The sequence below is a fragment of the Vicia villosa genome, linkage group LG7 (genome assembly GCF_029867415.1).
Source record: "Vicia villosa cultivar HV-30 ecotype Madison, WI linkage group LG7, Vvil1.0, whole genome shotgun sequence".
NCBI lineage: Eukaryota > Viridiplantae > Streptophyta > Magnoliopsida > Fabales > Fabaceae > Vicia > Vicia villosa.
In genome coordinates, this window is record NC_081186.1 from 125,197,145 (window position 1) to 125,213,150 (window position 16,006).

The 16,006-nt window shown below is 35.2% G+C and overlaps 3 protein-coding genes across 3 annotated transcripts; all 3 read left to right on the forward strand.

Annotated features, from left to right (window-relative positions):
* The first annotated feature begins 687 nt into the window (after window positions 1-687).
* Window positions 688-2,111, forward strand: LOC131620146 (uncharacterized). Its single transcript, XM_058891161.1, has 8 exons — window positions 688-767; window positions 851-978; window positions 1,055-1,145; window positions 1,225-1,381; window positions 1,487-1,644; window positions 1,749-1,869; window positions 1,951-2,005; window positions 2,107-2,111. The coding sequence occupies exons 1-8, from the start codon at window positions 688-690 to the stop codon at window positions 2,109-2,111; spliced, it is 795 nt and encodes a 264-aa protein (XP_058747144.1).
* A 1,075-nt stretch (window positions 2,112-3,186) lies between these two features.
* Window positions 3,187-5,965, forward strand: LOC131620147 (uncharacterized). The gene is made up of 7 exons (XM_058891163.1): window positions 3,187-3,214; window positions 3,717-4,043; window positions 4,128-4,569; window positions 4,651-5,038; window positions 5,147-5,292; window positions 5,377-5,567; window positions 5,655-5,965. The coding sequence occupies exons 1-7, from the start codon at window positions 3,187-3,189 to the stop codon at window positions 5,963-5,965; spliced, it is 1,833 nt and encodes a 610-aa protein (XP_058747146.1).
* Window positions 5,966-6,064: 99 nt separating this feature from the next.
* On the forward strand, window positions 6,065-8,889 carry LOC131620148 (uncharacterized). The gene is made up of 5 exons (XM_058891164.1): window positions 6,065-6,536; window positions 6,762-6,857; window positions 7,009-7,227; window positions 7,319-8,233; window positions 8,312-8,889. The coding sequence occupies exons 1-5, from the start codon at window positions 6,065-6,067 to the stop codon at window positions 8,887-8,889; spliced, it is 2,280 nt and encodes a 759-aa protein (XP_058747147.1).
* The last annotated feature ends 7,117 nt before the right edge of the window (window positions 8,890-16,006 follow it).

The window sequence follows — 16,006 nt, forward strand, 5'->3', positions numbered from 1 at the left end:
GTGAGCTTTGATTTTAACAGCGTTTCAGCAAGTTTGTATTCACAGAATTCGTCAGAATCGGTAACCTTGATTCTCATAAGAACTTCATATTTATAGGCACTTGAGAAGATGACCGTTGGGAGCATTTAATGCTTTGCATATTCCGTACAGCATTGCATTTAATGTTTCACTCTTTTGTCAACTACCTCGAGCCTTGTTTACGCTGTGTCTACTGACATTGCCTTTAATAGCTTCTAACGTTCCTTTTGTCAGTCAGCGTAGCCTGCCATCTTGTACTTGCTTCTGATCTGATGTTTGTGTATACAACGTTTGAATATCATCAGAGTCAAACAGCTTGGTGCAGAGCATCTTCTTGTCTTCAGACCTTGAAGTGCTTATGAGCGTGATACCATGAGAACTTCAGTGCTTCTGCTTCTGATCTCAAGTTCTTCTGATGCTTCCATAGACCCATGATTTGATTTTTCTTTGACCATCTTCTGATGTCTTGCCAGACCATGTTCTGATGTTGCATGCTGAACCTTCTGAGTCAAAGCTTCTGAGCGCTGATTTGTGCATACTCTTTATATATTTCCTGAAAGGGAAATTGCAGTGTATTAGAGTACCACATTATCTCATCCAAAATTCATATCCTTGTTATCATCAAAACTAAGAATATTGATCAGAACAAATCTTGTTCTAACAATTGGTATGGTGGAAAGTATTGGGTATTCACAGACCACATCAGGTGCCCGGAAGCAGCAGATTAACATGATGCTGCGTGACGGGGGGTTTGTATTCATATTTATTGTATAATTTATCAAACATATCTTATGTGACTATGTAGATGACATGGTTTGTATTATTTCTTCAGTGAGAATACTATCAATTGCACGCTTTGGGAATCCTATGTTGAACAATTCATGAAGTTCAAGCAGGAGCGCGGAGATGATTCTGGTCCTATTTTTGTCATGATCCAATATGCGAAAGTCAAGGAACAGGGTTAGTAATTGAATATAGATGGTTAGATATCCTTGTATTTTGATATAGATGGTTATGTAACATTCTATTTGAATAGGTAAGTTTCCACTGTCCGTGACAAACACGTTTAATGTTACCGTCCTTGGTCTGAATACTGATTTGCTGCCGATGAAAGAGTTTATAGAAAGGTATGCTCCCTGGATTTGCTCTTGTGTGGTTTTAATTTTTATGCAATGTGATTGTTACATTACTGTCTTCCTTTGACAGTTTTCCGAAGGATTCCATGATTACGTTGTCTGGCCAGGAGGGTTCCAATTCACAGCTTTCAGCACAGAACTCTGAAAATCAACAGATGACTCCTGTACAGAAATTGCTTTCAAAGGCTGTTGTAATGCCTATTGGGGATATTATAAAACTTAGAACTGTATGTTTGGAAGTTGTTGGCCCTTTATTCTGATTTAGTATATATTGCCATTTTTCCGTTGCATTTGACTGTGTATCGTATTATCTTTTGGTTCCATAATTGCAGATTACATTTTGTGCGACTGTTGGAGAAACTAAAATGCTGGTTGCCTCTCCGTATGGCTGGTATTATCGTGGTTGTCATGCTTGCTCATGTATTGCGCGTGGTGATAGAGCTCCGTTTGAGTGTGAGGCTGGACATTTCACTGAGGCAGAGATTTTTAGGTTAACATACTTGTCACATGTTTTATGTTATTTCATTTATATGTGTGATTGTCAAGGTACTGAACATGACCTTTTTGAGTGCTCTATGTATACTGCGAATGTAGGTATAAAATTGAGATTGAGGTTACTCATGCCGGGAATAGCTGTAACTTTCTATTTTGGGACCGAGAGTGTGAGTTACTTTTGGGATTGTCTGCTTCTCAGCTGCGTCATACAATGATTAAGGTATTTCCGTTTACATACTGTTGGAAAAACATAGACAATTATGCCAGAGTTAACTGATCTTTGTCTTGCAATCTCCTACAGGCTGGCATTCATGATCCCTTGGAATTCCCACTGGCATTGGATCAGATGTTGGACTGCAAGATGGCCTCCAAAGTTAAGTGGCAACCACGTTGGAAGAATGCCTCTGTCGTTATGCTATTGAAGAATGACCCTTTTGTGAAAGAACTTGCTGATCAGTTTGACACAGAGGAAGTATTTGAATTTAATCTTTGCATGTGTTATGCAACTTAAAATCATTGTAAACTGACTTTGCGCATATTATGATTTTGTACTATCTTTCGAATGATTTGTAGATGAAACAACCTGCTGTCGAAGCAATGACCACTGTTCGATCCGAACCTAATTTTGTCGTCGTAAGGACGTTTATTGCACTGAAATGTACTCCACTTTTAATGTACTGTTGAATATTAATTGTGTGATGTCTGTTCACTTATGTAACAGGATCTTGATGTGAGTTCAACGCACAGCACAGATCCAGTTACTCCTACTGGAAAAAGACACTTTCCAGGCGTATCAAGCGAGTCAACAACCTCGGATGCCACGTGTGATGGAGAACTTTCATCAAACAAGTTAAAGAAAATTATAAAAATAGAGAAGATAGATTAGTAGTTCCTGCATAATTTTATGTATGTTTTGGTGTGTTTTTGTTTTATGGTGTGGACATGTTTTATTTCTTTTCCACTTTATTTGTTTTTTGTTTGTATTGCCACATAAACAAATCAGACTTGTAAGTCTGTTTCTTTTGGTTTGGTAACAACTATGTAATTTAATTTCTGTTATCTTAATATAAGACTTTTCTGTTTTTTCTTAATCATCTATTCAACTGCTATGATATACTTTGTTTTTTACTCATCTCCAATATCCAAACTAGCATTACATGCTATTGTAAAAACATATTGTCACAACTAATAACAACCACAATTTGCAATATTGGTTACGACTACACAGGTAAAAGACACATAAACCTTATTCAAAAGTTACTCACGTGAAAATGAACTTGCATTTTTACTGAGAAGTCAACACAACTAGCATGCACCGACCAAATGCTCCGTTGAATGTCATAAACGTATTAAAAAGTTCCTAACATGAAATTGAACTTGCAATTATGCTGAGAAATCAACACACCGAACATGCACCGACGAAATGCTCTGTTGAATGTTATAAATAATCAAAATTAATATAGCTGCGCATATGACATTGTATGTATTCTCTTCAATTTGTTGACATTTATCTGAGCACCTGTGGCAATTGGATTGAATGGGATCACCTACTGAGTTAAATAAAGGTACACATGAGAGTTAGAAATATGTTAATGTCCATTCATGTTGTCATTAATAAGTACTGTTATAATAGGTAATATAAAGATTGTACATAACGTTTTGAAATTATAATGACAAGACCTTCCATTTGCATTGTATAAAGTATATAGCAGATAATGCTTCACTTATTGCCTCATCCCAATCAACTTTCCAACATACCCCATTAATATTATATTTGTTTGTTTCATAACAGCTATTATCACTTGAGTAATGTGATTCCATACAGTTTTATATTGTAGAATTCATACAGTTTAATATTGTAATTGGAATTGATCTATATAATTAGTCCACTCATATTCTTCTTAGAACTACTTACTGGCATCGTAGCTATCTTTAGGAAATATGCTAGAAACTAATGAACAAACCAGTCATACTAACTCTTCTATTGCTAGACAAAGTAGAAGACTTAGAATGAAGGAGAAGAGAGATGCACAATACACTGAATCAGATCATTCTCAAAACTTGTAGATAAAACTGATGTAAGTGATGCAAGGAAGAAAAGAAGGTTGATATTAAAAAATAAGAAATCATCATGTGGTCATCCCACCAGTGCCCCATCCCCAAGTACAGTCTCCCCAGTTTCTATTCCAAATGTAGAAGATAGAGCTCATTCAATTGATGCTCGCAAGAAAAGAAGGCTTATATTAGAGAATAGAAATTTTTCTGTCATACCACCTGAAACACAATATTCCCAAGTGCCACTGTCTAACTCTGAGGATGAATGCAGCTCATCCAATACTTCAGACTCTGAAGATGACATGGAACAAGCACCGTTAGCAGATTCAAATTTACAAGGTAATGTTACAAATAATAAACATTTCAACGGCATATCAAATATTTAGATCACAAATGACACTATGCTAATTTCTAAATCTGCAGAATATTTTGATATAGGGGATCAAATATGGGAATGTACATATTGTCATGCACACATGTGGCTTCAAGAACGTGCCAGTAAAACCAAAAAGGGACATGTTCCAACATTCCATCGCTGTTGTCGCGGTGGTAAATTTGTTGTACCTTTACTTGAAGAGGCACCCCCACTGTTGAGACATCTGCTGTTTAACAAAACATCTACCGAGAGCAAAAATTATCGAAATAATATTCGAACATACAACTCAATGTTTTCGTTTACTTCTCCTGGAATGAAATTTGACACCACATATTCAAAGAAAGGAGGACCACCAACTTTGAGACTGCACGATCAAACCTGTCATCGAATAGGTACTCTACTACCAGAAAATGGAGACCGTCCCCAATATGCTCAACTATATATTTATGACACAGATAATGAAGTTACTAATAGAATGAAGTGTTTCAGGTATTTCTAATATTCCACAAATAGTTAAGGTCTTCGTGATCTTTACCTATATTTATTTTTAACGTCGCATAAAATGCGCAGAGACAATACTGAAATTGACGAGAACATTGTTCATAATTTGAAGATCATGTTAGATGAGTTCAATATTCATGCAAAAGTTTTTAGAATGGCGAGGGTTGTCCTGGACGATAATGCACTCTTAGACTTAAAACTGAGGGTTATATGTGATAGACCTGAGGATGGACGCGTGTATAACAGACCAACGGTTTCAGAAGTTGCTGCACTAATTGTGGGAGACATTGATTCTGCTTGTAATAGGGACATTATTATTCAAGCACGCAACGGTGGTTTGCAACGTATTGATGAGTTTCATCCAGCATATTTGGCATATCAATACCCTCTCATATTTGCGTATGGTGAAGATGGTTATAGGAAAAATATATTGCATAGATATCGCCATGAAACTGAGGTTACCCGACAAAATCGTCAGAGCATCAAGGACTGACTTTCATACAGGTTATAAGACCGTAGCGAGGAGGCAAAAACTTTGCTACACTCACGCCGTCTGTTTCAACAGTTCTTGGTCGATGGTTATTGTATGATGGAATCTGAAAGGCTGAACTGGTTGCGAAATAATCAATCCAAATTAAGAGTGGGAAAATATAACAGGTTGACAGATGAATGCAATAACGATGATGGCGGACAACAACAAAAGCGGGGAAAGTGAGTTGTCTTACCGTCATCTTTTGTTGGTGGAAAAAGATATATGGATCAACTGTATTTTGACGGAATGGAAATTTCAAGTAGATTGGGTTTTCCGGACCTATTCATTACATTTACTTGCAATCCAACATGGCCAGAAATTATCCGTGCCTTGTCCGAAACTGGGTTACAACCACACCATCGACCCGATATTATTACTAAAGTCTTCAAAATCAAATTTGACGAACTCATTGCAGATATAACAAAAAAGCATGTTCTAGGGAAAGTTTTGGCCTGTAAGTATGCATTTTTATGTTCTATTAATTAATTAACATCTTCTTCCTAAATTGAAATTACATATTAACTAACTGGTACATTTATAGTTATGTACACTATTGAATTTCAGAAGAGGGGATTGCCACACACACATATTTTGATTTTTTTACATCCTCAGAGCAAATACCCCACACCATCTGACATTGACAACATCATCTGTGCTGAAATACCAGACCCTGTTGTTCATCCGAGGTTGTATGCGTTGGTTAAATCTAACATGATGCACGACCCATGTGGAGTGGCGCGCATGACATCAGCCTATATGAAAAATGGTAAATGCTCTAAATACTTTCCAAAGAAGTTTAACGAGGAAACTATTGTTGATGCAGAAGGTTATCCCCTCTATAGGAGAAGATAAAAAACCCACGTTATTGAAAAAAATGGTATCACATTGGACAACCGTCATGTGGTACCTTATAACAAAAGATTTCTCCTCAAATATAACGCACATATAAACATGGAATGGTGTAACCAGATCACTTCAATCAAATATCTTTTCAAATACATTAGCAAAGGCTATGATAGAATAACAGCTTCGGTGTCAACCAACAACAATGAACCGGTTGATGAAATAAAACAATACTTAGATTGCAGATATATCTCACCATGTGAAGCATGCTGGAGAATTTACTCCTTTCACATTCATGGTAGAAGACCGGCAGTTGAACGTATGTTTTATCACTTGGTAGGCGAAAAGGCTGTTTACTACACTGATCACGATCGAATGGAAAATGTTTTGGAGAATGCAAGTGTTACTGATTCCATGTTTACTGGTTGGCTATCTACAAACTCAAAGCATACTGAGGCACAGTCACTCACTTATGGTCAATTTGTATCTAAGTTTGTTTACCACAAAAAAGAAAGGGAGTGGAGGCCCCGCAAAAAGGGATTCACCATTGGGAGATTGATATGGGTTCCACCAACAACAGGTGAACTTTTTTACCTGCGGATGATGTTGACTGTAGTCAAGGGACCAAAAAGTTATGAAGAAATTCGCAAGGTCGATAATACCCAGTATGAAACATTTAGAGATGCATGCTTCGCCATGGGATTTCTGGAAGATGACAAAGAATATATTGGTGCACTCAAATAGGCCAGTGAATGGGGCTCTGGACATTTTGTCCAAAAACTATTTGTGGTGATGCTATGGTCAGGTGCTGTTAATCGCCCAGCACACGTTTGGAAGGAATCATGGCAGCTGTTATCTGATGGTGTCCTACATGCTCAAAGGCAATTGGCTTTAAATACAGGTTTTTAAGAGTTTAAATTTAAACAATATATACTAAATTATTGCTGCAGTTATATTATCTAACACTCTATATATATATATATAATTACAACCAAATGGATCTCTTCTATTAGCCAATGCCTAACTTTCTTCTTTATAATGTTGAAAAACAGAATTGGTTCTCACAGATGCCGAATTGCAACATTTGACCCTGATTGAAATAGAAAAGCTGCTTCAAGAAAATAAAAGGACACTAAAAGATTTCAAACCAATCCCTTATCCAGATGGATATGTTCTGCAACAATTAGGTAATAGACTGATATATGACGAACGCAATTATAACATTGCCAAAACAAAGACAGAATTCACAAATCTCTTTCGTGGACTTACAGGTAAACCATTGAAATTATTATTAACTAAATTTTATAATACTACTGTATGTTTGGTTGATCATTTAGCGATTCATAATAACTATATCGTTAGTTATGCTATTGAAGAAAACCAATTTTGTGAAAGACCTTACTGATAACCTTGACCTAGATGAACAGACAGCTATGTATCAAAAAATTATGTGCGCAGTTGAGTCTCAGAATGGTGCAGTCTTCTTCCTACATGGTTACGGTGGAATCGATAGGACATACATGTGGAGAACACTGGCGGCAACATTAAGGTCGAAGCATGATATATGTCTGACAGTCGCAACCAGTGGTATAGCGTCATTATTGTTGCCAGGAGGTCGAACTGCACATTCAAAATTTAAGATACCAGTGCCAACGCTCGATAATTCTACTTGCAAAATTGAGTACAATAATGATGTGGGAGACCTTCTTAGACAAACTAAACTAATTATTTGGGATAAGGCTCCAATGGCACACAAGCATACTTTTGAAGCACTAGATAGAACGCTCAGAGACGTAATGTCTAAATACGGTAACTCAAAGGAGATGTTTGGTGGAAAAGTTATTGTTTTTGGAGGTGATTTCAGGCAGATTTTACCTGTTGTCCCTCGAGGAAGCCGTTCGGATATTGTACATTCTGCCATAAATGCGTCTTACATATGGAATTTTGTTCAAGTGTTAACATTAACCAAAAACATGCGCCTGCAATCCGGTCCGACGGAAGATGATAAAAATGAAATGCAACAGTTTTCTGAATGGTTGTTAAGAATTGGCGAAGGAAAAGTATCTGAGCCCAATGACGGTGTGACAAATTTTGAAATTCCACTTGACCTGTTGATAACACAGTTCGAAGACCCGATCGTCGCCATTGTCGATGCTACATATCCTGACTTTATTCACAATTTTCATTCAATCCAATACCTTAAGGGTCGAGCAATTCTGGCTTCAACATTAGAAATTGTGGAACAAATAAACAATCATATCCTTGACTTAATCCCAGGTCTACATCTCTCACTACCCTTTACGAAAAACAACTTTTCATATTAATTTCACTTAACTCATTATATTCTTCATACAGGAGACATGCGGGATTACTACAGCTCAAATACTGTTTATAAGTCCGAAATCAATGACGACACAGTGGTAAATATCCTAACTCCAGAATTTCTCAGTTCCCTCCGTACATCTGGTTTGCCTACCCATCATTTAAAGTTAAAGGTTGGAACACCAATTATGCTCATGAGGAATATTGATCAGTCAGAAGGACTATGTAATGGAACAAGGTTGATAGTAACAAAATTGGGGACACATGTTATTGAAGCTTCGATAATAGCTGGAAAGAACTGTGGCAATCAGGTTTACATCCCACGAATGGATATGTCACCTTCCCAATCACCATGGCCGTTCAAGCTCAACAGAAGACAGTTCCCCATTATAGTGTCATATGCCATGACAATTAACAAATCCCAAGGACAGTCTTTGGATACTGTTGGTCTATACCTACCAAGGGATGTTTTTACACATGGACAAATATATGTTGCACTATCAAGAGTGACCACAAAACAAGGAATCAAGATATTAATACATGATCAACATGCAAAAGTTAAAACAACAACTACAAATGTAGTTTACAAGGAGATCTTCGACAATATATAATTCCTGTATTTGTTGCTTTTATTATACTGATTCTTAAATTTAAATCCCTTTTAAGGTTTACTGACAGATCGACACTAAAAAACGTCAAAAGCAATTATAGTGATAGCTGCCAGTTACTGCAATATACTATCCGGGAAACCTATAAACGTAACATATTGCACAACGACATCGGACATCAACTCTAAATACAATACATTCACCGGCATCGATTTTATGACATCTACAAAACATATCCCACCCAGGACCTAACTCAGTATTGTAAGGATCATGAATGTTTGACAGTTTCATTGTTGTGGACATACCGCTGTCCCCGCACAAAACAAGGGCTTCATACCCACAACTTCCCAAGATTCTTGCAGTATTTAACCCCAACTTCTGCAATACAAACACAAACTGTTAAATCACACAATTACTTCATTAAACCTTAACCCAAAAACATGAAAAGTATTAGAATAAGTTACTAAACTAATTTTCCCTCATTTAATGAAGACTGAGAAACTGTAACAACAAACGAATGAATGTTGTCATCAAATGTGTATCGGCTATGAAAGTACGGTAAATCCACCCAATCTCCCACTTCTTTAAACCAGTTTATTCCAAAATTATTGTCCCCATAATAACCAAATTCAACAATAACGCCCGCAGGAAAAGCATAATATGCTTCTAACAAGCACCAACCACTTATTATCATCGGATGATCGCCAACTTTATTAAAGATCAACTCATGGTGGACACCTTGGTTGTTGAGCACTGTCCAAACTTTGTTTAATTCGTCATTGTAATTCAGTGTGAATTCTGGATCAATTTCAGGATACATCTTGAAATTTACAATACTTAATTTATGAGTGGAGATAATTTTAACATAATAAAAAACATAATACCAATGCTTAATTACCCAAGAAACTGCTGTACATACCTGTGAACATACTTTCCCAATTAAAAAACAGTCAATCTGTCTAGAATTAATGAGAGTTCCTGTTTTATCCATTTCGTAGAAACCAAAGACACAACTTGTGTTTGTATGATACTCAAAACACAGCAAACTATACATGTTTCAATGCGGTTTTTGGTATTTTATAGAACAACAAACATATATGGTATCATTTTGTAACATTCACATTTAATTTCGGTTATAAACATTCATTAAAAAATAACTTATAAAACACATCTATTAATATAATAAACACACAATAAACTTAATATTACATATAACATATTATAGGACTTATCCAACAACTGACATGAAACATAAAGATATGTCTTAAAATTACATCAGGCTTCAAACAACATAAAACAAACACAGCCCCACCACTAATACATAACTATTGTCACACCATCATTACTAAACCTATCATTACATAACACACTCATATTTCAACTGCATTATCCACAACGGGATTGGTTGACCACTGCCACAGCTACCATTTGTGTCCCAGGTTGCACTGATGAACAAGGTTTGTCACATATTACAAATCTCAGCCGGTCACCATCTTGAATGCCTCCTTCCTTCACAAAATCGCACCAACCCTTCCAAAGATATCTCTCAACACAATACTCCCTCTTGGAGTAATGAAGCTCACACTTGAATACTCTTTTGAAGTCAGAATCACGAAACAAGACGCGCGTATAACGCTTGTCCAAGCAGTTGCGGACGACTTCTTGAGGAAATTGCTGCAACAATAGCATATAATATATCATCTTAAACCATACAACTTAAATAGAAGTAGAGGAAATTCAAAAACAAGAGTATTTGAAAAAAATTAACCCAAACATAACTAACTTAATATACTTACAAGCACATTTTCAGAAGCTACTTTGACAGAATCAATAACCTTACACCAGGAATAGTATTTGTATCCATCCTCTTCCTTCGTATCAATGGATTCCACCCTCCTGCTCCTCTTTTCTTTTGCAATCATAACAGGAGAAGACCTCCTGTTAGCCACATCTCCACTCGCCAAACTGTTATCATGTTTCCCATCAGTCGATCTTTCAACGACAACCTCTTTCCCAGTTATTTGGCTCCATAAACGAGCACTTCTTCTAGGACCACTGCCAGCCGTCACATTAACCTCACTCCCAATGTTCAGCATTTCCCAACTTCTTTTCCATTCTTTCTGAATCCGCCTCTCCTCCAACACCCTCTTTATGAGAACTTCATTTTTGAGCATATCCCATGTTTCATCAAATTCCATCTTCCCTGCATTCCTGCTGAACAAAGACTATTCAGAATCAGTATATAATTTCGAATAAAACGTGAATCAACGATTGAACATGCAAATAGAAATAACAGAACGTGTATCAACATTAGCTGATTATCCCGTCTACATTACAAATTAAATTTACACGCAGGAAATCACCTTCCACCAGAAATCATTGAACTGTTCTCACCCATTTCACTCATTCCTCAACCAAACTTCTGAAAAACTAGGCGTAAAACCTTTGAGGGCATAAACCTTATATTAAAAACTGAAACAACGTAACGTATAGAAACAAACACAACGTTTCCTACGTCATGTGCAGTAATATATTACTCTATTCATCACTAATGTCACTAAAAGCCCATTACTACTCACACCTGACCATTCCTCTATTACAGCCACCGAAATACTTAATGTCATAATTCTTTTCAATAGAAACTTAATTCCAAACGTTAAACGTTATGTTAAAACTAATAAACACACCCAATAAATAACTACAACAATATAAAAATCTTTACAACAAAAAAATAAGTCCAAAACGAACAAATTATCTTTCCGCTATTAGGTCAATAAAAATATAACGGATAAATGTAATAGTATTATTAGAACTTCTTTTTATATTAATCAAGAACACTAATCTATCAGAACTTCAGCAAATAATATAATTCATTCAAAACAAAAACACTACCATAAGGATAACACACCTATCTTATCATTTAATACATAAAAAAAATTAATTCACAATTGTTATATGATTGTTCACGGGAAGATCAAAAAAACCAGAAACTTCCCCTGTATCCCACGAAAAATTTACAACAATAAAACCACCCATACTGTTCAGGCAATACATATTACCAAAAAACTAAACACAGTCAATATTACAAGTCCAAATCCAAAACACCCTACCCCTTGACCAACGTAACATATAGCCGTCTCGGAGGATTCTCTATGGTGAACCACAGGGTATCTCCAGTTCGGACATCCCTATTCTTCACATACTCGTGCCATCCTCCAGCCATAAATTTTTCCCTCTTAAACGGCTTTTCGTTTCGCATTGGCCAGCCAATCTCCACATAATAACTCCTCCGAGTATCTTCATCTATAAGCTCAATGCCTCTTTGCTTCCACAGCAGATAGTGTTTTGAAACACACGCAGGAAAAGACTGCAACGAACACATATAATAGTAAAATCATTGACCGTATCGATTATATCATAACACATAAAAACTCACAATACTAAAGTATTACCTGCACATTAGTCTGCATGCTCTGTCCGTCTTTAACCTCAACCTTCCAACTGTGGTAAAAATCATATCCTTCATCCCCTAACTCATCACTCCCCGAATCAGAGCTACGGTCATCGACACAAGTATCCTTCAATAATTTGACAACTTTCATCTGATTTACACTATATTTTTCAAACAGACCTTCATACTCCTCATCTGAGCTAACATATCTGGAGTATCATCAAAAACATTAATGGCGGTCTTTCAAATAAACAAAATAAATGTCCTAAAACAGAATACCTACACAAATTTAGCCTTCCTCGATTTGCCCTTCAAACCCTCTCCAGCAACAGTCTCACCACTTCCCTGCCCGCCATCGGTTAATCTACAAAAACAACAAAACCACACAAATGGGTACCAAACAAAAACAATGCATGAACAACTACCAGATTCGAATACCTATTATAAAACACAACACCCAACACACAAATGAGTACCATAAATAACAATGCATGAACAACTACCATATTCTAATACCGATGAAATATTACAGACCTTCTAAAACTAACGGGAATAACAAAATCGAGAACCAAAACACACATGCAAGAAGAAAGACAAAGTGTCACTGTTAGAAATGGAAAAAACACGATAGAAGTACCTTTCATCTTCAACTTTGCCATCAGACCTAGCCATTGTTGTGCTCTGCGAAGTAGTAAGCAAAACGAGTCGAAAATCACCAACAACCTAAGAAGCTTCTATTTCGGAAGTACTTCTAAACTCTGTAAACAAAAGAGACAAAATGCAGTGTACCACTACTGACTCTTTGTATCCTATTATGTTTCCAAAAACTTTCTATAACTGTTGGGATTCATTAAATATATTTTTTAACAATTTTAACACACGTGATATATTTGTGATGCATGGACCCTTCATCATGTAGTACCTTATGCATTCCATTTTATTAAATAGTATAAATACAACATATTTACATTTTTGGTACACAAATTAATATTTTACACAATAAATTATTATTACCAGGATTAAATACAATTCAAAAAAATGAAAGCTTAAGAGGTAGGCATAATCCAAATATATTCAAATAAATATTTATCAAAACCTCAAAAATATTTACAAAAATTTTAGGTAGACAAATAACTATTAGTTGACCCAAATGACACGGCACCAACATGTACCCGTGCGCATGCACGGGTGTCGCACTAGTTATGTACAAAACTATATCATCTCAAAAGAAACAAATTTCGTCTCTAAAAAAAAAAGTTGAGACAATGGAAAAAGATTTCAAATATGAAAAACAAAAGATGATTAACGATCAAAAACATAATTTTGTATGCAATAATTGTGAATCACTATCTTTCCAAATTGTCCAATTAAAGAGAATTCTTGAAAGGTATAAAAAAGGACAAATTGGATTGGAGGGTGTCCTTAGTCAACAAAGATATTCCAATGATAAAAGTGGACTTAGTTATTCAAAGTTTTCAAAACCTAGTTCTAACAAAACTATCTTTGTTAAGGCTAGTGACCAAATATCCCAAGAGAAAGTGAACAAGCCTAAAGTGGTTTATCATTATCCTAAAAGGAAAAGATTTGTTAGAAATAAATCTTATGTTCCAAGGTATCAAAACAACTTTGTACCTACTTGCTTTTATTGTGGTATTGTTGGCCATACACCTAATGCTTGTTATGTGAGAAACTTTAGTGTAGCAAGTGGACATTATGTATGGGTTAAGAAAAGAACTAACTATGATGGAACCAAAGCACATTGGGTACCAAATCAAACTTAATTTGTTTTGTAAGTTTGCTTAAAAACCACGTTAAATCTATGATGTTTTGATAAGTGGTGGTTCTAAGCATTTGATGGGAGAAATAAACTAATTTTCAAATCTAGTTCTAAAGTCCAAGGGTGATTTCACATATGGGGAATACCTTAAAAGAAGAAATTTTGACATTGGCAAAGTTGAAACACTAACTTTCACATCCCTTGAAGATACTTTATGTTTAAGGACTAAAGAAAAAATCTTCTAAGTAAAAGTCAACTTTGTGACAAAGGCTTCAAGTTCATCAAGAATGAATGTTTATTGAAGTCATGTGAGGTAAAACTCATTGGTAAAAATTGTTTTTATTTTCATAATTTATTTACATATTTCAAGACTTTTTTCCATCCTTTTTGCTAAAGAGAAAGGGGGAGAAGATTCTATGTATTGTGTATGTCTTTCTCTAACATTTTGCAGCAAGCATAAAATGTCAAAAATTCTCAATCATGGATCAAGAGGGAGCATTGATCAAGGAGGGTTTATCATTGATGGAGGAGCATAACCCATCAAGCTTTCAATGGTTTGTCATCATCAAAAAAGGGGAGAATGTGAAGTCAAGACTCTCCATCTATTGTGATTTGATGAAGATAAAATGATAAACCAATAAATGGATAAAGAATGAAAAAAGTTTCAAGTTCAATTGTAACATCAAGTGATCAAGACTCATCATTATGAAAGCTAGGAACAAACATATCAAGAATTCCACTTTGAAGACTAACATTGATATTAATTAATAGAGGTACAAGCATGCAAATTATATTGATATCTTAGTGCTCAAAATATTTTTTACCATGCATTTGAAAATTTATTTTTCATGTTTGAACCATATTAATTAATTTTTCTTAATAAGCAATTTGTGCCTAGCAAGAATTGAATATGAGACCTTGAGGGTAGCACACCCTCAAGATCCAAGCTTTCACCACTATGCCACACACACGCACACCTCCATGTTAAATCATTTTCAAATATAATATTTTTCATATTTGAATCATGTTAAATCATTTCAAATATAATATTTATCATGTTTGAACCATGTTAAATCACTTTCAAATATAATCTATTGACTTGGATAAATCAATAGATGTTACATAAGGTTGGTTCTAATATTTAGCAATTTTTAAAAATTTTAAATTTTTACAAATATTCAGATATTGGTAAATTGTGGCATTTTGACCTGCCATAACAGCCCAAAACCGCCACAATTTATAACGTTCGAAAACTATTTTTAAATTTGACATTTGAAAATTGATGCGAACTTGTTAAGTCAGGTGACCGTCTAACCGACTTAAACAGTCCTGTATGAATTTGAAAAAAAAAAACAACTTTTTTTAACACCTTTTTATGCACTTCTTCATAAAACCTTTTATTTTAACTTGGCATTTGTTCATGACTTCACCATGATTGTGTTATGCTCTTATAAATAGATGAAATTTCAAATGACAAATCACCTCTTCCATTGCAATTTAACATCATATTATTCTCTCAAAACTTCAAACAAGTGTTTTTGGTCTTCATATCTCACAGAATTTTTCTGCATGTATTCTTAACAATCCAAAAAATTCATATCATTCATATAAACACTTGAGCACTATATTGTCATTATAAATGGTTTGTTTGGAAGAGAAGATCAATCCTAGTGATTGATATATATATATATATATATTCATCAACTTTATTTACTCAAATAATTTCCAGATTTGATTATAATTTCTTGTTGTCCATGATTGTTGAAAACCAGAGAGTAGAAAGGAAATGATTATTTTCTTGTTCTACTTGGTTGGTTTGTATCCTTGCTATCCATGATTGTTGGAAGCAAGAGAATTAAGTTTGAGAGCATTGTTCTCATTTCAATTTGGGT

Coding starts and splice junctions, on each gene's coding strand:
- LOC131620146 (XM_058891161.1), top strand. CDS start 688: ATGGTGGAAAGTATTGGGTATTCACAGACCACATCAGGTGCCCGGAAG. Junction 1,382..1,486: donor ATATTATAAAACTTAGAACT/GTATGTTTGGAA, acceptor CCATAATTGCAG/ATTACATTTTGTGCGACTGT. Junction 1,870..1,950: donor TGCGTCATACAATGATTAAG/GTATTTCCGTTT, acceptor AATCTCCTACAG/GCTGGCATTCATGATCCCTT.
- LOC131620147 (XM_058891163.1), top strand. CDS start 3,187: ATGGGATCACCTACTGAGTTAAATAAAG. Junction 4,044..4,127: donor AGCAGATTCAAATTTACAAG/GTAATGTTACAA, acceptor CTAAATCTGCAG/AATATTTTGATATAGGGGAT. Junction 5,039..5,146: donor GATATCGCCATGAAACTGAG/GTTACCCGACAA, acceptor CTGTTTCAACAG/TTCTTGGTCGATGGTTATTG.
- LOC131620148 (XM_058891164.1), top strand. CDS start 6,065: ATGGAATGGTGTAACCAGATCACTTCAATCAAATATCTTTTCAAATAC. Junction 6,858..7,008: donor GCAATTGGCTTTAAATACAG/GTTTTTAAGAGT, acceptor GTTGAAAAACAG/AATTGGTTCTCACAGATGCC. Junction 7,228..7,318: donor TCTCTTTCGTGGACTTACAG/GTAAACCATTGA, acceptor CTATATCGTTAG/TTATGCTATTGAAGAAAACC.